The 22,076-nt window shown below is 37.7% G+C and overlaps 2 protein-coding genes across 5 annotated transcripts in view; both read left to right on the top strand.

Annotated features, from left to right (window-relative positions):
* Positions 1-1,515: 1,515 nt before the first annotated feature.
* Positions 1,516-3,927, top strand: sebox (SEBOX homeobox). Its single transcript, XM_079606371.1, has 3 exons — positions 1,516-1,770; positions 2,484-2,686; positions 2,786-3,927. The coding sequence occupies exons 1-3, from the start codon at positions 1,590-1,592 to the stop codon at positions 3,443-3,445; spliced, it is 1,044 nt and encodes a 347-aa protein (XP_079462497.1). The 5' UTR covers positions 1,516-1,589; the 3' UTR covers positions 3,446-3,927.
* A 5,210-nt stretch (positions 3,928-9,137) lies between these two features.
* Positions 9,138-22,076, top strand: part of ebf2 (EBF transcription factor 2) — a 37,137-nt gene continuing 24,198 nt past the window's right edge. Inside the window, exons 1-6 of one of the 4 annotated variants that reach the window (XM_079606369.1) lie at positions 9,138-9,500; positions 15,302-15,458; positions 16,410-16,473; positions 16,773-16,828; positions 16,933-17,006; positions 20,852-20,920. In XM_079606369.1, the coding sequence (XP_079462495.1) occupies positions 9,457-9,500; positions 15,302-15,458; positions 16,410-16,473; positions 16,773-16,828; positions 16,933-17,006; positions 20,852-20,920 (464 nt within the window). In that variant the 5' untranslated portion in view covers positions 9,138-9,456. Of the gene's footprint in view, positions 9,501-13,165; positions 13,760-15,301; positions 15,459-16,409; positions 16,474-16,772; positions 16,829-16,932; positions 17,007-20,851; positions 20,921-22,076 lie in introns of those variants that run through there. The other 3 variants (XM_079606370.1, XM_079606367.1, XM_079606368.1) reach the window with 3 other exon arrangements.

Below are 22,076 nucleotides of genomic sequence, written 5' to 3' on the forward strand. Positions count from 1 at the left end.
AACATAGGTCATATTCCATTGTTAATTTGATTACATAATTCTGAAAAATTAGATCAGCATAATTTGATGTCAGATGTCACTTGGTTCGATAACCTAATGTAGAATGGGATGAATTCATTGTAAGTGGGGCCTACCGTATGATACATAGAATGATTTCAGGATACATGATCTGACATGTTTATCATTTTGAAGGGGCCGTTTTTTTCTATCATTTTTCCTGATCCCGCCATTCGGTCCTAACAACAAATCATTGTGTATTGTAGCCGATTGGTAAGGTTAATTTGTATTAATTAATCACGTAGCTTCCAGAAAGCCGAAAGCACAATCCATTTTTTCATCCTTGTTAGACAAAACCAGGAAAATACACATTTCCCCCCATTACAGTGTTAGTGGTGAAGCGTAAGGTTTGGCTGGAGTGTTTGTGTTGTCAAACACTTGTCAGGCCACTTGTCGCTAATAGGCCTTTCATATCAAAGCGCATGGAATGGCCGATATGTGTATTCTAGGCACAATGTATTGGGCTAAATGATGTAGCATTAACAGAACGGGTCAGTAAAAAAAAAGAACAAGAAAAAAAGTCAGTAATTTTCACAATAGGCTATATAGCTATTAAATAGCGCAACACGACGCAAAGTAATCTTTTCCCAAAAGGTTGCACACATATTAGACTAATTTGGTAAGATAAGATGGTATTTGGTAAGATGGTAAAAACGAAAGAAAGTTGTCTTTCGAATATTGACCTGAAAGTGATGAGCCTCATGCCAACAAAGTTGAAAAACGCACAGATTACTGAAGTAATCTCGGGTTTAGATTACTGTTCATTCGTCGTACACCGCTCTTAATCCGTAATATCATCCTTAGATAATAATATGTCCCTGGATATTAGAAAAACGCATCCAGGGAATGGGTCTAAGAATATAGGCCTATATAACCTACGATGTTTAACTGTTGACTTGATTTTTTTTTTAGCTTTTGTGTATTGCCAGGCTGTACACAGATTGCTGTGACTAGTCCATGCAGTGTTTCGATCATTTTGAATTTAAGTTTTGATTTGATGAATATAATTTTTGATGAATGAAACTCTCAAAACGCTTTTATTTATTCCCCCTTTTATTGTGAGGTTGTTGGAATATCAGTGGGTCTCTTTATTGACTGTTTATTTAAAGCCTAGTATTTTTTTATAGTCTATGTCTATTTTTATCTAATCATTTTATTAAGTTATAAAGGTTCATTTTAGGCTAGGATTGATGATTTCGTAGAAAATTTTATGTTGAACATCAAAAAAAAAAAAAAGATGTTGGACATCTGATCCTTTGAGGAGAGCGTGTTTTGTGGTTATTTGCCTGATAAAGGATCTGACAGACATCAGACAGAAGCGGGATCTCTGTTTTCCTGCAGCCTCAGGACAGGAGATGGCCACGAAGTTGCCAGACATACTATGGGATTATACCGGGTGGGGGGTGGGATCAAAGTTGAACGCATTTGTATTCTCCTCTGATGCAGGCTGCCGCTGTTCCTGCGACGACACCTGAAGGGCGATAGGAGTGTGTGGGTGTGAAAAGCAGCGAGTATAAAGTCGGCGGGTTTAAATGCGCTCGGAAACATTTCGGCGTTGGACGCGAGCAGGACTGGAACCTCGAGAACTGAACTTTTACAGGGCAAACTGGACTATGGCGTTGTTTTTTGACCAATCGTTCGATTTAGTACAAAAAATAACCGTGGACACTGAAAGAGATTTTATTTTCAACACAAACATGGTCCAGTTTACAGGTGAGCATGTTACTTTACGTTTTGGGTAACAAATTATAACATTTATCTCAACTTAAAATTCAACATTAGAAGAATAAATAGTTAATGTGTTGTTTTAACTTAAAAAAAAACGTGTTCGTACTTGACTTAAAGAATTAAGTTTTGTTAACTTTAGTTTAGTTTAGTTAAGTTGCATAAGTTATTTTAAGGAATTTTAAAGTTGTTATAGCCTAACTAATTTCAGCACAAAAAAAATGTAATAGTAATAACCATAGTAATAACAGTAAATTATGCATAATTACATGCTACATGCCTCAACCAAACTCCATGTTGTTAATTAATATTACTTAGTAGCCTACTTAAATATATAATTAGGCACTGTAACGTGTAACCTTGGATTGTTATAGACTGAGCAATTGAATAATCATTGTTCTATATATTTCGTTATATTTTTTAAAAAGAAAGACCGTTCTTTATAAAAACGTTCTCTCTAAATAAATATACCAGTACTCTTCGATTATTTATTTCCATTGATGTTTCCATTAAGATTCTTTAACATCCATTGAACTTTTCAATTGGAAAAAGGTTCTTTAGATGATTAAAATGGTTATTTTAAGAACTGTCTTTATGGAATCCAGAAAGGTTTTTCTATGGGCGCGGGACCTAATTTTAAGAATGAATCGGGAAATATGTGTTTTCTGACACTTTACTAAACAAGTGACTTTAATTTTTAGATGTAACAACCAAGCATACGCTGTGTTCTCCTGAACTCGAAAGAACTTACAGTGCTGACGGGCAGAGGAAAAGGAAGAGGACGATTTTTAGCCGCGCGCAATTGTCAGAATTGGAGCGCGCGTTCATGATTACGCCGTATCCAGACATCACGCTGCGCGAAAGACTGGCCGCGCTCACACTGCTTCCAGAGAGCAAAATTCAGGTAATAAAACTGTAGTGTAATATAGTGTACAATTAATAGACATATCATGATGTTATTTTGATTTCAACGTCTTGATTTGACATTTTAATATATTTCCAGGTGTGGTTCCAGAACAGACGGGCTCGCAGTATGAAAAGCAAGAAGCTGACCACACCAGTAAGGAGGAGTCTAGGCGGGGAAGTGAGATCTGGATGTATACCTGTCACTACCTTTCAACCAACCAGTCTTGATTTGAACCCAGAACTACATACTGGCGTCCAAGGACAAAGAGACAGGGCAACAGAGGTCAACCGAGGCCCGGGTCACCATCAGCAAAGCCTTAGACAAGCTCTGAGTCCCTGGTCTCAAAATCTCCCGCACCCAACGCCACCCCATCCCTCTATCTCCGCAGACCTGCCTGGAGTCCTACAGTGGGGGAACAGACACTCGGAAACAACCGGGGCGTCTTCTTTCTCCAATTGTCCATCAGACAGACTGGCTCAATATTCGTTCCAGAACCAGTCGAACAGTCTCTGGCAGAATAACTGCTTCACAGCTCACCCTGAAGGGTTCTCTGGACACCCGCTGAAATCATTCTGTCCTGCCAACCAGGCCATATATTCCTGCATGTCTGTGGACCAAGTGATTCCCACACATCAAACCAGTTTGGATGGAGCACTTCAGAGGCAGGCTTTGACACACTATCCTCAGACGTCACTGGGAGATATTTCTGACCTCATATATAAAGCAGCTGTAGTCACCAATCTGGAGGACTGCTAAACAGAATATTTATTTTATTCTTACATAAACACTATTGTAAAATATTCTCTCCGGTGAACTTGTATTTGTCTCCAATGTCTCAAATGTGCAGATGGTACTTATGTTTACAGTATTAATATGTGCAAATGGCACATGCTTCATCCTCCTCCTCTTCCTCTTCTTTATTATTTATTTATTTTATTTTTTGTTACTATTTTGCACAACTGCAAATGTGAAGAGCTAGTTTAGGATTGTCCAACATAGGCAGGATTGTGAAAATGTTTTTATTGTTGTGATACAGTCAGCAAAAGAAGAGAAGAAAGCCTGACTAGATGTTTCCCTGTATTCATTCATACAACATATTTTGGTTTTGCACAAATTTAATAATGTTTTCAATATGTGTTTCTGTGCTTGTTGTTGAAAAACTTTCCTATGTTCTCTTTATCAAGATGTTCACATTGTGTGTGTGTTAATATTTATGTAAATAAATCACTTGTCTATTTATTTACCTTCACATTTACAAATTAATTGGTATCTTTACCATTAAAATTACACTTACATCTGACGATAGTAATTCTTCACAAGTAAACATCTCCTTTGTTTGCTAAAGTTGTAACATAACAAATATTAGGATATTGTTGCATTAATCTAGCATGTACTAATGCGCAAATCAATTTCGACCAATCTTTTATTCATAACATCAAAGGTATTGTGGGGTTTTATATAATCTTAAATATAAGACTGAAATACAATGTGTTGCAATAACAAGAAACAGAAATGAAATCAAAATTCCACCTCACCAGAACAAAAACAAAACCTGGGAATAAACAACAAATGTAAAAAACAAAATAAAAAACAATAAATGAAAGATAACAATAAAAAAAAAATTAAAAACCCCCAGGGCTCATGTTTTATCAGCTTATGGGTCTTAGATTACATTTGGATTTGAAGATCCAAACAGTATATTACTGTCGAAGTAATTATGGAGAAAATAACAGGGATAACTGGACACTGATCTCTGTATCATAATCATCTCCACACAAAATAATCTTCAAATAAAATATAATAAATTCTCATAATCCTAGTGTCAAATCTACAGTCATTCTCTGTTTTGTGTGTCAGCTTGCATGTGTGCTCCTGATGCAGCTCCATCCTTTAATCCAAAGGAAGATATTGAAGGGATATGTGCTTATTTTGTTAGAAGCAAAACAGGAAATATAATAATAATCATAGACAGGTTGATCGGTACACAATGTTAGGTGATCCTGTATAATTCCTTTTCATTTTCCTTTTGAGCCTCCAGATCATTCTGTCAAAACAGCACAAGATGGCAGTCGAGCCAACCTTTAAGCTGCAATGCATATAAAAATGTAAATAATAATAATAATTATTATTATTATTGATTACTATTATTGAGTATCTACCATAACCATGTAAAAAAAAATGTTTTATACGTCATGGATTTTATGTCAGTCGTTGGAAATCTTTATGATTTAATTTCTCCTCCAGTGGAAGTGGAAAATTAACTAAATGTAAATAATGAGATAATCTTTCTAAACGTGTTTTGTCTGACATCGATTCACTATGGTAAGCCTATTATAGCCTGTCTATATATAAGTGTTTATAATTTATAAGTGTTTATAATTTAGGCCTGTCGGGGTGTTTTTTTGGGGGAAAGTTGCATATGGAATTTACCCGTGTGTGTCTGTCATATCCATAAATTGTGTGTCTGGTGTGGGAGTGGCTGAGGTTAGTTTCACAATGAGCGAGAAAGGTTGACATGGAGCAGCTAAATCTCAAAACTCGGTGAATCACATAAAAAAAAAAACAAAAAAAAAAAACAGAGGAGAGTTTGCTGGCAAAAAGAGAAAGCGACAGAGCTCATAATAAAACCAGAATCAACATTGACTTGGCTTTTCAGAGATGGTAAGAAATCCTCAGAGATTTAAAATGTTGTAAATGTTGTAAATGAGAAGGTATTTTATATTACTCAACAGGTGAGCACTCTAAAAAATGCTGGGTTGTTTTAACCCAGATTTGGGTCAAATATGGACAAACCCAGCCGTTGGGTTACATTTTTAAATAGCATTTTTAATCCAATGTATGGGTTTGTCCATGTTTGACCCAAAATTGTGTCAACCAGCATTTTTTAGAGTGTAAGGTATTTTATTGAACATATAAATTGCCATGAGAAGGTATTTTATATTACTCAACAGGTGAGTAAGGTATTTTATTGAACATATAAATTGCCATATGTATCTCTCTAACAGATTTCATTATAAAGCATCATCTATTGTGAAGGGTCATTTCATGGTTGCTGTGATGGAATTTATTTTCAAGGAAATACCATGTCTATTAATGGGTCAGTACCTCTTCAGCTACTCAGCTTGAGATCCTTTCCATCTTGTATCTCTTAAGCCTAGTGGTGAATGTTTGTGAGCAGTAGAATAATCCCTCTCTCTTATTTTTAGTTTATGAGAAAGAACCATATTCATTCGCACAGTCACGCAGAGCCGAATCACTACCAAAACAATGCTCTTCCGCAAAATGCATGCAGTTTTGTCTTTTAACCGCTAGAGGGTAGCCTACCTTTAAGCATGTGCCCGACAACTGCATTTAAAAGTTCTGATTCTGCGAGACCGCTCGAGTCGCTGCTCATCCACATGCCTTGACAAAGAAACAACAACAACAACAACAACAACCAGACATGCAGAGCAAAGCCTATACATCTCCCTGACTGACTTCCTGCCTTCATTGGTGACAGACAGCCAGGTAATTATCGTGTTTGCCCAAATCTTTGCACTGTACGTGTCACTGCTGTGAAAATGAAACCAGCACCCCATCCATTAAGCTTAACAACAAGAAAGCTAGCCTGGTGTGTTGGGGTAAAATAGCGTCGTGCACGGTTGGAAACGCCAAAAACAAACAAACAAAAAAAGCCCTCAACTTCAAGACACGACTTTACAGTATGAGTTGTTTTTTGTGTTTATAACATGATATAGTATACTACTTGATTTTAATTTTATACAACAGTTCAATAAACAGTAAGTAAGTTTTAGACACAGCATTGTCAATTTCGCCAACTAAAGTTCCAAAAAAAAAAAGAGAACATTTCCGTCTTTAACACAGAGTGGTGTTTTGTTCTTGAACGATTCAGCTTTTTTGAACGAATCGCCTGAGCCAATGAATCATTAATCTCATAACAGCATTACTGTTACAGTTAGTACATGTTTGTTTAAAAAGTCACCTGGACCGCAAAATGATACACAACAAAGAAAGGCCATCCAAACGGAACACTCATCAAAGGCGTTCTGTTGCACATTCCAGAGTAGAATGTTTCAGTGTTCCAATACTATATAGAAATGAATGCTACTATACCTGTGTGGTAAAATTATACTTTGATGGTAAGCAGGACCTGAAGGTGGACTTCAAACTGAGCCGGGTCTCTATGGACGCCTAAATAAGGATGTTGCCACATGGCTGGGGAGTGGGGACACCACATAACTATACTGATAACCATGGCAACCACATCTTTCTGCCCCGGGGCCTTTCAGGTTCCAGTAGCCTCTGTGTGCAGCTTCACGCAGGAATCATAAAGATTGCAGCAAGTTGCCAACTTTCCAAGAGCTTAACATCGTTGGCCTTGGCCAGTGTGTGGGTGGGTGCCATAGATGGAAGTCACTAACACTGGGCCCACTGGCCAGGACTACATCAACAGGGAGCTCTACCTTTCAGATGCAGGCAGTGTGTGATGGGAAGGACAGATTCCTTAACTTTTTTTGTGGGATATCCAGGTTCTCTCCATGATAAGTCCTGAAGAACACTTCATTGTGGGGGATGGTGTTTACTCCTGCATCATCCATCATGTGGCCATCATTTTCATCCATACCGGGAGCCAGTCCAAGGAAAGATCCACTTCAACCCCCACCATGCCAAGACACGTTGGTGGATCGGAACCTGCTTTTCAAGTCTCTTTGGTGGACCACACCTTTGACCCAACAGTCATCATCGTTCTCCATTATATCTGACTGACATCCAGAGACATGAAGCCACTGAAGTTGTTGATGACATTGGTTGTTGTCAGCATCGGCTGTGGGATTGAATGAGTGCACTTTATAATGTCCACTATGGTTGCGGACACCGCTACAAATGGCTGCCCTCTCGAAAACTGCCCTATTTGCAACACGATCTCATGAAAGTGCGTATCTATACCACGAATGTTATTTCTTATACGCCAAAAATGTTTTTTGAGTGCATATGCTATGCACTGAAAACCCTTGGGTAGGATTAGGGGTGGGGAGTGCGTGCATATTACACGCCATAAAGTGCATATCATATGCACGCAAAATCTATTTTTGGCGTATAAATGGCACGAGAAATAACATTTGTCGTATTGATATGCACTTTCGGGCGGTTTCAGATATACATACACATGTCTTCATGCACATCCGCCATAGTTGTAGGTCTTTTTATTTACGTTTGTAGTTCTGAACTGATTCCTTCTCCAAAGCGCAATGGTTTGCTGTGGGAAATATCAGCTGTTAGAGTGTGCACAGATCCACATTTTTGACAACCTACCAGGAATAGTAGACCATCATGGAGACTTTTGGCATACTCTTTTTAAACATACCATGATGCTCTTGTTCTAATCTCATGTAGACTATTTAGGATGGACTGATGCACATTAGGATGCAGGGATAGATACGCTTCAGTTGCTTGTTAGTTTCCAGTGTCTTGTACGTTATATATGCAGAAACATATACATATAGACAAATATTGAAAATGAAAAATAGAAACAAAAATTAAAAGTAGATAAGTGCCATAGGAAATTCCATAATTTGAGCCTTAAGGAAAAATTATATAAGATACATGTAAAAATGTGCCATTAAATTAAGTATCGCTATTAGGCTGAAGTCTATCTGGACCAATTCTGAATGCAAAGAACATTTTGGTATGCCAACAACTAATTTATTTTGTAGCATATTATGTAGACAAGAAAACATTTTTCAACAATGTAAAGAGTGCTCAGAACTAACTTTGTAACACGCACAGACTTGGCATCAACACATTCAGCATTCTCTTACCCAGCAACTATAACCACAGACAAGCGCTCCATCTAGTGGCAAATTAATGTAAGAACATCACATATTCCCCTCTTAGTTAATATTTCTGTAGTCGATAACTGTGCATAAGAGCATCACATTTGTTATGAATTAACAATTTCACATGTATGTAAATAATACACTAAACGGAATAGTATAAATGTAGCAATATAAACATTATAACAGTACTATAATCTTTATGTGTGTGTGCTGTAAAACTCCACGTCAATTCCCTGCAGTGTACATATTAGCCAAACAGATTTCTCAGGCTGACCAGTATCAGAAGCCTTTGAATTGCTAGGAAATCAAATGTGAGATAGCCATGCAGGTTTCTAGCGGTCAGTCCATCCATTATCTGGATATTGGTACTGGTGCAACCCACCGTGCAAGATGTGATGCATGCCCTTTCTTTCCATTATACAAAAGGTATAGCCTAGTTGTAAGGGTCAACTTTTCCCCCTAATAGACCATATGAACGTGACAATCTCAAAAAGCAGTTTCAAAAGGGCTCACAATGTCTGTTGCCAATTTTTAATAAGGTGCAGAGGGGAAACTATGGGCTGGAGGGGCAGCAAACTGATCTTATCCAAAGACGTACAGTAGAGAGCGGCACTATGTGGGATGTATGCATTCATTTGTTCTTACAACTGTGAAGTTATTTTGAGATCTTTCGGTAGACATTTAACTCATGTTTTAGATTGCAGCAGAAGTGTAACACAGGGTCCAATGCAGCAGAAGGAGCCCAAACATGCACAGTTTATATATGCAGTGCAGAGAGTTCAGAACAGTGAACAGATCGTGGACAGGGAACACTTCTCAGAACTTTGGTTAAGGTTCTGGCAAGGTTCTCTGAACAAACAACAGTCTATTTTAATATAAACGTTCTTTCTGATTGGAGACACAACATAATAGGCCTAGGCCACATTTTGGATGTCTCCTTTATCTGATCTATTTGGGTTTCTACTAACGAGCTGGTGAGTTGAAGCAGGTGTGTCTGATTAGGAAGAGTTCGAAAATGTGTACTGTTGACAGGGTTGGAAAACACTGGTTTAGAGGTTTTTTTAAATGCCCCCTAGTTTCAGAAATAACAGCGAAAGCTTGCAAACAGTTAGGCTATATGCGGACTTTAGCTTTCATATATTATTTTGTATATTATTTGTCTCCTATTGATAAATCTATAATAAAAGGAGTTTGGTCGTTTAGGATGAAATCGAAGTTAATTAGGCATTACCAAAAATAGTGGCCTGTGTGTCATCCCTCTCTCCTGAAATTTGGGACACGTTTATTTTCTTTGGACTGGCATGACAACATTTGATAGAAATGAAAATAAATTAAATAAACCCAATTGAAAACGAATAAATAAGTAAAAGTGTGACCTTTAAAATTTTTTTTTTTTTTATTGAAATAGACATTTATTCAAAATCGTTTTTATCCAAAGCTTACAAATGAGTAGCAACAGCGATTCGTCTCAAGGAGGCACGACTCGAGAGCAATACAAAGTAGCCTAGCTAATTCCAGATGATGTTTGAAACTTGTGGATAAGTTGTAGCCTACGATTTTTTTCGGAGGAGGGGGTGCACCGTGCAGTTAAGCTCACGGATGAGATGTGTTTTTTGCTTGTTTAATAGGCTTCTTTAAGTCGGATTCGGCTGTCCCGATAGGGTTTGGAAGATCATTCCATCACCAGGAAACTGAACGAAGAGATTCTGGAAAGTGATTTTGTGCCTCTATGTGATTGTACCACGAGGCGCCGCTCACACACCGATCGCGGGCTTGTGGAGGAGGTAGACTCGGAAAAGAGGAGGTGTAGGACGGAGGGAGCGGAACCTGTGTTTTTGACACCATGCAGTGACAGTTCTGACTGGCACTTTTTCCTTAGGCCTACTGCGAGTGTTATCTATTGTCCCAAATGCCACGTTCAAGGCTTCATAAAAAAGATTGTAGCCTACAACATTTTTTTTTTCTTCAAAAATTGGATTTCGTTATTGGACCTTCCTTCTGTTCGCTTTAACGCACCCTTATGGAAGCCGAGAAATGACTCCGACCGGTAGTACATCTCAATGGCGGCTCAGTGTATTATCCCATATGGAAGTTTAAAGGCCAATTAAAAACGGTACAGTAAAAACTACTCAAAATGTGGATTTCGTTAGAGCAGTTAGCTAGGCCCAGCCTGATTTTGCCATCTTCAGATCACGACCTGTGCCATTGCCGATGGACATTTCAAGGATATGTCAGTCTGACCTCACAGAGGCTGAACTGCTTCCATACATTTCTTTAGTCTTAAAGTTCAACCAATACGGCAACATATAGCCTAACTAAATATTTACATTAGGCATATATAGTATAGCCAGGGGAGAACTATCCAGGTCGGTTTTCCCCCCAAAAAAATTTCTCCAGCATCAAATGTAGGCTATTTTTTCCTTATAATTTAGGACTAAGTGACGCCTAATTTAACTACAAGTATGCGACTTTCAATTAACTTATCGGTTAAACATCACGGCCTATTTCGGAGAATCTCGGCCTTCTTATTCGGGAAAATTAACACGGAAAGTGGATTTTGTCTGAATATTTGATAGTTCTTAAAAGTGGCTAATAAATGATTGGGCTAAGTTAGGTCGTTAAGAAAAAAAAGGCAAATCCAACCAAAAAAAAATAAAAAAATAGGCTAACTTGCATGTATAGGCTACATCGCCTTATTAATCAAGAAAAATATTTTTGAAAGGGTAAAATAACTGGATTTTACAGCTGCCTTTTTAGAAATGTGGCTATTAAATGACGCTTAGTCGGTCTATTTTTGTTCCTCTCACGACATTTGCTAACCTATTTTATCACCTTATAGACTATCAATTGCACAAAAATATATTATAAATCGAAGAGATTTGACAGCCAACGATGGGACACGTGTAGAAACACACTCACACGAAAAAAAAAACATTAATAGCCTACTAATATTTGTGATACATTATTCTTTCACAACCATAGACACGTTGACATGTTTTTGAAATGAATCTAGTTGATTGGTTGTGCACCATTCTCCTCTTCAAAGGGGCGTGTTTTATTGGTCTTCTCAGCAAATTACGCATTGATCACATTACGAAGACCTAAATATTAAACAAAAAAGTATTTATTGGTCTAAATAAATAATAGCCTAATTTAGACCCAACCAAGAGTTCTACGAATGTTGCTGTTCTTGTAGTCTATATTATGCACAAAGTTAATGCTCAGCTAAACACCTGCTGGTATAACATTAGGCTATTTTAATGTAATATAGGTTTTATAATGATAAAGTAATCAGTAGCCTATATCTAATGATAAAATAACCAATGTGGAAATGAAGGATTGTTTCTAAATCACGTCTTTTTTTATCTTAGAATGAAATTCACCATAGGCCTAAAGCCAAAAAATGTTTTCTTGATATGATAATGTGTTTTAATGTATGCCGAGTAGCTAAATGAACGGAGTTTGATAAATATGCTTTGCTACTGATTCGGTGGAATATGCGCGTAAACTGACGCAAATTTTAATCTGTTACAAATTAATTTAAGTTTCGGTTTTTTTTTCGTTCTGCTGAGGGGTAATCTTGGTGTAGCTGTAGGGATGGAGATTCATATACTTTTTACATACAAGTCGTGCATTTTCATACTAATCACATCGTAAGTAGGCCTATATTCGTCCGAAAATGCGATTGGGGTTAATCACATTCACGCGTAAAACATCTGCTATCCAGTGAGGCCGTTTTTTAATTGTTTTTTTTAGGCTATTTATTAATAGAGTGACGAAATATTTATTATCGATTACAAAACAAACAATTATGAAATTTGATAACATGAAATACAAGTGGTGTGGCTAGTGATTTCGGAAACGGTGAGGGCTATATGTTGCAGAGTGCGCGTGGATTCCGCAACAGGTCACATAATAGGCTGAACAGCTGACTCGAGGCGTGCTGGCAGATGGTTGGTATAAGCCGGGTGGTGGTGGTGTGTGTGTGTGTGTGTTTGGTGGGGGGGCTCACATTCATTGTTTAGTTATTTGAGCCCCACGCACAGACAATAACCCTATCCAGTAGCAAGAAAAGATGGAAAAGCTTCTTCTTACTGAGAGGAAATGGTCTAAAAAAAAGTTTCGAAATATCTCATTGTTTTGCCCGTCTGCTGCTTTCTACCCGCAGATGTCAGTCGTTCAAACTCATTTGCGATTCGTTTTTTCTTTGTAACAGATACATTTAGGCTACTTGCATATTTTAAAGATATAATAGCCTAAATAAATAAATGATCATAACCCCAAAACAAAAAAACAAAAAAAGTCCTATATGCTTTCGGCTGTTTAATAGATTATAGACTTTATAGTTCTTGAAATCCATGGGGGGAAAAATCTGTGAAATTGTCCAAAGATGTGTCCTGATTGTAGTCATGGTATGCGATGTCTTTTGAATAATAGGATATTCCAACAAACAGTCATTAACTGCAAGAAGTCTGAAATCAGACCCCTACGTCAAAAAATGACTTTTTAATTTGGTAAGCGATGTTCTTTGAATATAGTCCAGACTGCAAAAACGCCACAAAAAGGGGGACCTTTCTGTTCTCCAAATACGGATTTGCCCCTCCTCTTTTTTGAGCTCTGCAACCCATTCATACTATAGGTCCCAACAGACTCTCGCAGCATCATCGCGGTCTTATGGTTTTAAACGGGCTCCATCCCCATCCTCGCCAGTTACAGGGTGATCGGCAGAGCACGGCACCTCTTCAGAGCATCTCGTGGATGTTTGAACTCTTATCCCGAGTGGGTTTATTCGTAGCAGCACATCTGCAGACGTTGTTTGGGAAGTGAATGTTCTTCTCGTGGAAAAGGTGAGCGAGTGGACGACTTTGAATGGGTTTCGAAAAAGGATAAACCTACACCAAGAAGGCTTCCAAATTCCAAAAAAGAACCACGGAGGACATCAAGGGTCATTTCGGAGAATCTCGGTGTTCCAAAATTCCGAGAAATCGTTCTACCGAGTCATCAGGAGAATCTCCAGGTTATTTTGACTGTTTGCTGTGAGCAAGTGCTTCTGCAGTTTTGCACAAGAGGGTTACCTTGTCATTCCAATTTTGTGGTAAATGTTTGGGAGTCAAGATCACTCGACAAGAACATTCACCGAGTTGAAAGTGACAACTTTTGAAGAAGATATGGATTCTGTTCGTTCTTGGGTGCGGAATGTCGGAGTTATTGATGCAAACATAGCGGCACAGAGGTAGGCTTATTCTGCATTGATGCACACTAAAATATTTTACATAAAAAAAAAAAAAAAAAACCCACCACCTAAAGAACATTTCTTTATTGACAGTTCTGTCATCTGAGCGAATTTAGCCCAAATAACACGCATAGGCTACACACATGTTCAACTCAAAAAGAACAGAGCTACACATGTAGGCTATTGAAATTATTAAAATAACTATTAGCCTTAAAACAATTGCGTGAGTTGTCAAAATGTTTTCCCCCACGCGCGGTTGTAGTCTAGTGTAGCCTATTGTTATTATTATTAGGCTAGTAGACGTCAACTACGAACTATCAGTTAACTTTTGTTTTCTATAACTGTAAAAATATCTACAGCAACAGGTCGGGCTTTTTTTGTGGCGGTGGATGTAAAATGACACCGGAGATTAATAGCGCAGAGCTCATCTTCAGTGCTGTTGTAGTTGGAGGTGACAGAGTCACGAGCCGAATGAAAGAGGCAAACAAGACAATACAATGAAACCCTATTGTCTCATATGGCTGTATACTTTAAGACGCTCGAGCACGTCTCTTGAACGGCGATTGTTTGTGAAGTTCTTATTTGCTTTTCATTTCTTGCTCATTTGAAGAGTAGCCGATATCTATTCTTTAAGAATAGGCTATGTTTAGTCCAGTAGGCTATTATTAAGCGATTTGTCGAACTTTGATATGCACAATGCTATAATTTTAGGAATTCTAAATAAAATCATTAAAAGTTTTGATAAGTCGAAATCTGAGCTAAATGTATCGATGTTAACAATTGCCCAGAGCTGCGTTTCCACCAAAACATCAAGTCTGCTTTTAAGAAATGCAGACAGCTGTTTATTGTCAGGTCTATCCAGGACTATAAATAATTTCGTAGTAAATTAGCTTTTTGCTTTCTGAACAGTGCTATATTGCGCTAAAGACTGGAGCTTCTTTCCCAGATTTTTTTTTAATTGACCAAAATTAATTAGAGAAGTCCGTGTGCATGAGTTATATCTTCAAACTATACATTATTAGAACACTCACAATAATTGTAATAAAAAAAAAATTGTTGGCTACATTTGGGTTCACCAAGTGCACACTGTGCCTTTTAAAGACTTTTGATATAGCCATTCTGATATTGCTGCAAACACACACAATAAAAATAAAAAATAAAAGATTTAACATTGAAACCAGTAATCAAATTTGTAAAAATGAAACAAACATTTTCGAAATTAGGCTTTTATAGCACTTTTTTTTTTTTATCGTGACAACAATGTGCTCACACACTTTCTAGGCCTAAAACTGCTGTCTTCAGAATATGTTATAAAGATTCAGACACAAGCAGACATTTTTAATAGGAGGAATCAGAGGAAATGTAGCTCCAAATTGTGGAAGTATTTTTCATTTTGATATTGTCAGAGACATGCATTAAGAATTGTACTGAGTTGAATTTAGTTGATAGTATTATATCAGTAAATGGTCAATATGAATTGTGAAAAAATGATGAAATAAACTTGTCTGTTTTTTTTTACTCTCCGAAACCGTTCATCCACAGTGGAGTGGCCTTATCCCGTGCTCACTTTGAAAAACAGCCTCCCTCCAATCTCAGAAAGTCCAACTTCTTCCATTTTGTTCTGGCACTCTATGATCGCAGTGGGCAGCCTGTGGAAGTGGAGAGGACAGCATTTGTGGACTTTGTGGAGCAGGACAAGGTATATTCTATATTCTCGATTTTTGATGATGTTATGTAGAGTAGAGAAAACAAAACCTTATAAAACACATGGATGTATGGTATATTAAAAAATCCAGAAAAACTAGAGAAGCCATTCTTGGACATGCACTGACACTTATTTTTACAACATCACTCACAACTCCCTCCTCACAAATCTTCCTTCTTGTTGGTCACCTATGTCCATTTTCTCCTTGCTTTTAATCCATCCTTGGTAGGCAAGACCGGCTCTCAAACTCAAAAAATGAGTAGCTATTACTGGTTTTCTTTTTCTTTTTTTTTGCTTTAGCACCATTTTCAAAAATGGTCATTTTAAACCTCAAACTGATCACACTTGCAAAACACAAGCCATTTTTATCCAAAACATAATCTCATGCTTTCATTACAGTTGTAGCTTACATATTTTCTTTCCCAAGTAATCATTGTTTCACAATGCAATATTTTAACACAATGAGAGCACAATAGATCTTCTTTCAATTTAGCTTTTAACAGAATGCAAGTCTCAAATCACTCTTGTGATACTAAATATATTACAGTAATTATAGTTGTCCCATTAGAAAATGCACTTACATTACCTAACTTTATATAAAATCTGTAATGTTTGTAATTGTATCTCTTCATCAAAAGTTGCATATGACACAGCCATGAGTTTAACAATAAGTTTGCTATACTAGTAGTACATGTTTTCACTGTATACCCAAAGACTGTATTTAAACAGTGAAGGGTGACTAACAGTAATTCATCAGTCTCCACCATGGTAAAGCCATGAGATTTGAGCTTTGAAAATGCACCACTTGCTTGTGATAATTAAAAAAAATGTATATTGTTGTGTAGACAATACTCCATCGTGAACTCCTGTATTTAAATGTTAATTTTGTGTAGCTTAATCAAATGTCTTTGTCCTTCCCTTGCCTTTCCCTGCTGTTCTTCTAAGGAGCAGACCGGAGAAAAGACCAACAATGGCACTCACTACAAACTCCAGCTCCTCTATAGTAATGGTATGCTTATCATTTCTCTTCTCATATAGACCTTTATGTCCATGTAGATATTCTGTCTGTTGGGAAATATAGCATTCCACATGTTTTTGCAGCATAAAAAAAGCCATCATTGTGTGATTATATTATATAATACATTAAATGAACATGCACATTATATATTTTAGTTTACCTAACTGATGTAAAACTGCTATTGCCCAACTCTCTCCTACTATTTGATCCAGTGGCAATCTGGTTCCAAATTTGTACATTTGCTTCAGAGTGTGATATCAACAAGGTTGGTTTGTTGTTTTTGTCCACAGGTGTTCGCACAGAACAAGACCTTTATGCACGTCTCATTGATTCCGTCACTAAACAGGTAAAGCACCACCTTTTTTTGTCTTCTAGCCACTATAAACATGTTCTTAGTTTTGCTCTGAGTGTGTTGATGACCTCTTTTAAACTCTGTTTTACATGGTCCAGCCCATCTCGTATGAAGGACAGAACAAGAATCCAGAAATGTGTCGTGTTCTGCTAACTCATGAGGTCATGTGCAGGTGAGTCAAAAACACAATCAAACCAATAACCAAACGGCTGACTGTTCTGAAAAATGTCTGAAAGAGTACAGCACATTTGCTCTACAATAATCCATACTCCAGCCACTTCTAAATCATAATTCTTAAAGGAACACTCCAACGTTTTTTGAAATAGGGCTTATTCACCGTCTTTTCTACATTTAGATAGGTGGGCAAATGCATTTTTGTCTCAGTGCATGCATTGCTTTAGTTTAGCAGGGTCGCCGCTAGCTTAGCTTAGCATAATGAATGGAATCCTTTGTTGCCAGCTAGCATGTCCTGAGTAAAAGTGATAAAAAATAAATAAAAAAACCGAATGCGCCCAAGTAGCAGTGCTTCGCCTGTGCTTCACCCTAATATAGTCAATATCTGCCTAGGAAATCCCCCCCCCACATAATTACTTCTTGTGGCCTGCGTATTCACAACAAGTACAAATAGCGATGCAGATTAAGACTAGGCGATTTCCTAGGCAGATATTGACTATATTAGGGTGAAGCACAGGCGAAGCTCTGCTACTTGGGTGCATTAGGTTTTTTTATTTCTTTTTTATCACTTTTACTCAGGACATGCTAGCTGGCAACAAAGGATTCCATTCATTATGCTAAGCTAAGCTAGCGGCGACCCTGCCAAACTAAAGCAATACATGCACTGAGACAAAAATGCATTTGCCCACCTATCTAAATGTAGGAAAGACGGTGAATAAGCCCTATTTCAAAAAACGGTGGAGAGTTCCTTTAAAAATATAGGTTCTGGCACCAATGGTTTCATGAGGAACCTTTAACATCCATGTAACATTTCCACTGTGCAAAAGGTTCTTTATAGTGGAAAACGGTTCTTTAGATTATTAAAATGTTACTTAAAGGTAGGGTAGGTAGGATTTATATAAAAACTTTTTACCAAATTTGATTAAATTTTCTATATATATCAATGCATAATTAAAATGTAAGTACTCTGATAAAAAGAGTATAAAAATCGAGTGACTCTAGACCGTTTAATCTTCATTAAACACAGCTCATTATTTCCATTCGGGACGAATCACAGGATTGGCTTGCGCGACTGTCACTCTCCGTCGCCATGACTACCGCCGCTATTACTGGCTCTGCCCACGTGCGCGCACTCGCGCACCCGTTTTTAGGTGGGAGAAAATGGAATTAATGAGCTGTGTTTATTGAAGATTAAATACACTAGAGCCACTCGGTTTTTTATACTCTCTATTTCAGAGTACTTGCATTTTAATTATGCATTGGTATATAAAGACAGTTTAAACAAATTTGAATAAAAGTTTTTTTTAGACAATTCTGACCTACCCTACCTTTAAATGTATATTTTAAGAACAGACTTGTCTTTGGTAACATGTTAATAGCAGTAGTAGCTTGTGTGATTGAATCTCCTGGTAGAAGTTTACATAAAAGAAATACATCTTCAGGAAACATGCTGAGTTTCCAGTCTTCTAACAACCAAAAACATTTCTCGAGTCAGTTTCACTCGACAGTGATGTTCATAAAGAGCGTTCACAGAAGATACTAAGGCTAGGTGTTGGAAACATCTTTTTTCAACATCTTGGCCTTCCGTCCACAATGAGATGGCGTTTTTGTCCTGCGAAAACTGAGCTTTTTGAAAATGCTTTCACAAGTGGATAAATTTGAAAGTGGCGCTTTCACATTGTAGCGTGGTCTGTGAAAACAAAGGAATTTGAAAACGATGGCATGTTTAGTCATGTGACGCATATTGTACCGATCTTTGGTTAAATGGCATGTGCCTGCTATTCAGTTTCATAGTTTTGCTAAAGATAAATGTTACTTTGTACAATCATTCCTGCAAAGATGACAGAACCTTCACTCAGACACAAATCACCAGAGGCAGTAACACAGCAACAACTTTTATTTCTTTTCTCACAGAAAAAAAATATGATTACAGGGGCAGATTGCGCGATTAATAAAAACTTATTTTCGCACAGTTGCACAATACTATGTTATGACCTCAAAACACTTTTACCATAGTGTATCATCTGTAAACATTTGAGATTTGCATCACTTAACCATCACCTGGTACAGCATTGCACTTGCAAAGTAGGAGTCCAGTGAACCAAGAGTCACGATAAAAGACTTATAAGCACACTAAAATTGCATGGTTGCTTTATTAAATGTGATTTTATCTCACGTTTGATTTATAGTTAAAATGTTAGTTCACTCAAACATGTAAATTCTGTCATTAATAATCACTTTAATGTTGTTCCAAACCCGTAAGACTTCGAACACAAATGAAGATCTTTTTGATGAAATCTGAGAGCTTTCTGTTCCTCCATTGACAGCTACGCAACTACCACTTTGACACTTCAAACATTTTCTTAAGAGATCGTAAAACTAATTCATATGAATTGAGCGGTTTAGTCAAAATATTCCAAAGAGAGAAACGGTCACTTTATATGATTAATTTTCATTTTTGGGTGAACTATCCCTTTAACACTATCAGGTATGTTTAGGGTTTAGTGTAGGTGGTACGTTATTTTCAAACGCAGTAGAGCATTAACCTTCACCCTCACCGCACATCTAATTTGCGAACCGCTGTAATACGTACAACAACCAACATAATAAAACCTTGCCAGATTCACGTTCATCTGTTTCAGATAAAACCGAAAACTCGTTTAGCGTCACTCACTTGACATTTCACTTTTAAAAAGTGTTGGCGAAACGTGCACGACGCAACGTAATGTGATTCAGCATATATGTGACCCTGGATCACAAAACCAGTCACGAGTCGCACGGGTATATTTGTGGCAATAGCCAACAATACATTGTAAAGGTCAAAATTATAGATTTTTCTTTTATGCCTAAGTAAAGATCATGTTCCATGAAGATATTTTGTAAATTTCCTACCATAAATATATTAAAACATTTATTTTTGTGAGTGAATGCAGCACAATCGTGAACATAAATGCACAACTTTAAATATTTTTATTGAGATTTTCTCAATATTTCGATTTTTTTTCACCCTCAGATTAAAATTTCTAATAGTTGTATCTCGGCCAAATATTGTCCTATCCTAACAAACTATACATCAATGGCACACTTATTTATTCAGCTTTCAGGTGATGTATACATCACAAATTTTTTTTAAAGTACCCATGTGACTGGTTTTGTGGTCCAGGGTCACATATGTCGCCACAGGCACGTTTTCTCAATGAGCCTGGGTTGGAACAAGCACAAGCACAAGCACAATGTCCAGAGAGTATATGGCGGCTGGACTGAGAGAAAAAGGAACAGCAAGTGTCACAGGAGACAGAAGAGACAGGGGGTGTGCAGTGACCTCAGGCTTCAGGACAGCATTAGGGAGGGCAGAAGGGGACTCAGAATTGGCTCTGCCCCCATTGTGTAGCCAGCAGATGCCCGAGTGGGCGCTCACAGCTGGTTAATAACAGAGCTGATGGGGAAGGGGGTGCAGAGGGCAGGCCACACAGCTGGGGAGTGACTCTGTCTGACGGGGGGGACTGTGAGGAGAAAGCATATAGGCAGATGGCCAGGGGTGGGGGGCACTTTTGTTATGCTGGTGGCGTGGTGCATGGGGTGGGGGGAGTGTGTGTGTGTATGTGTGTGTGTGTGGGGGGGGGGGGGACGTGCCCTGCACAGACAGGAGGTCCACCGACGGTGTGTGTGTGTCTGATAGGGTCGGGTTTGTGTGTGTATGCTTTAGAAGCAGGGATTGAGCTTGATCATTCACAATCAATGTGACAGATTGCTGGCCTGCCTTTTTTTTTCTGAGTCTTAATTGTAGTGGTCTCATGGAGCAAGTTTTAATAATTCATTATGTTCTCTTTTTCCATACAAAAGTCGCTGCTGTGAGAAAAAAAGCTGCGGCAACCGCAACGAGACACCATCCGATCCTGTCATCATTGACAGGTAAGTCCAGTTACACAACTTTTCTAGTTCCCTACACACAAGTTTGAGTGATTTAGATGTTCACACAATCCACAGTATGTTTTGCATAGATTTTGTGCAGGGTGTGTTATTAAAGGGAAGGAAAACCTGAGAAATAAACATTTTGAGGAAACTCAACTCAAGGGTCCTATGAGTCCTAAGACTAGCATACTAAAACTAGGGCCAAACTGACCAATAAAGTCTCTTTGGGACATATATTTTTATATAATATGGTCCTCACAAAGTATTTATATATAATAAATATCATATTTATAGAATATAGCCTAAGTAATTTTTTAATTTTTGCTATATGCTCTAAAAAAAATGCTGGGTTGTTTCAACCCATGTTTGGGTCAAATATGGACAAACCCAACTGTTGGTTTACATTTTTTAATTCAATTTTGAAACCCAACGGTTGGTTTGTACACATTTGACCCAAACATGGGTTAAAACAACCCAGCATTTATTATTTCGAGTATAGTGATTTGGGATTTAAGAATGAACACATCTGTCCTTCTTTATTCATTGCCTCATTACACAGAAAGGATCAGTATCTTACATATTTTCTCCTTCCCCTACTCACCACATAAATACAACACTTGATGCTACTAAATGCTACACTTATATGCATACTAAATCACTCTCTGTCCCCAACTTGATCACCTCTAAGCTATCTTTCAAAGATATATGGATAATATAGTTTCCTTATTTTCAGACATCCCTCTTTACCTCTCTCTCTCTGTTCAAGCTAACAGTGTTTATAAAGCGTCTCTGAGGATCTGCTCTGTCTTTCTCACGTCGAGAGTGGAAAGTTGTCTCATAGTTTCCCAGAATTCCTTAGCACCACAGCTGTTTTTATAGTTTATTCTCTCTCTCTCTCTCTCTCTCTCTCTCTCTCTCTCTCTCTCTCTCTCTCTCTCTCTCTCTCTCTCTCTCTCTCTCTCTCTCTCTCTCTCTCTCTCTCTCTCTCTCTCTCTCTCTCTCTCTCTCTCTCTCTCTCTCTCTCTCTCTCTCTCTCTCTTTAGACAGCCATGTTTGGTATTGACAGCTTTTTTTATTTTTAAAGATGTAGCTTATATATTGCCTCATTAGTGCATTATGATACTTCTCATATTTGGCAACAACAAACAAATTGATT

This window comes from Phoxinus phoxinus, assembly GCF_949152265.1.
Source record: "Phoxinus phoxinus genome assembly, chromosome: 3".
Taxonomy (NCBI): Eukaryota; Metazoa; Chordata; class Actinopteri; order Cypriniformes; family Leuciscidae; genus Phoxinus; species Phoxinus phoxinus.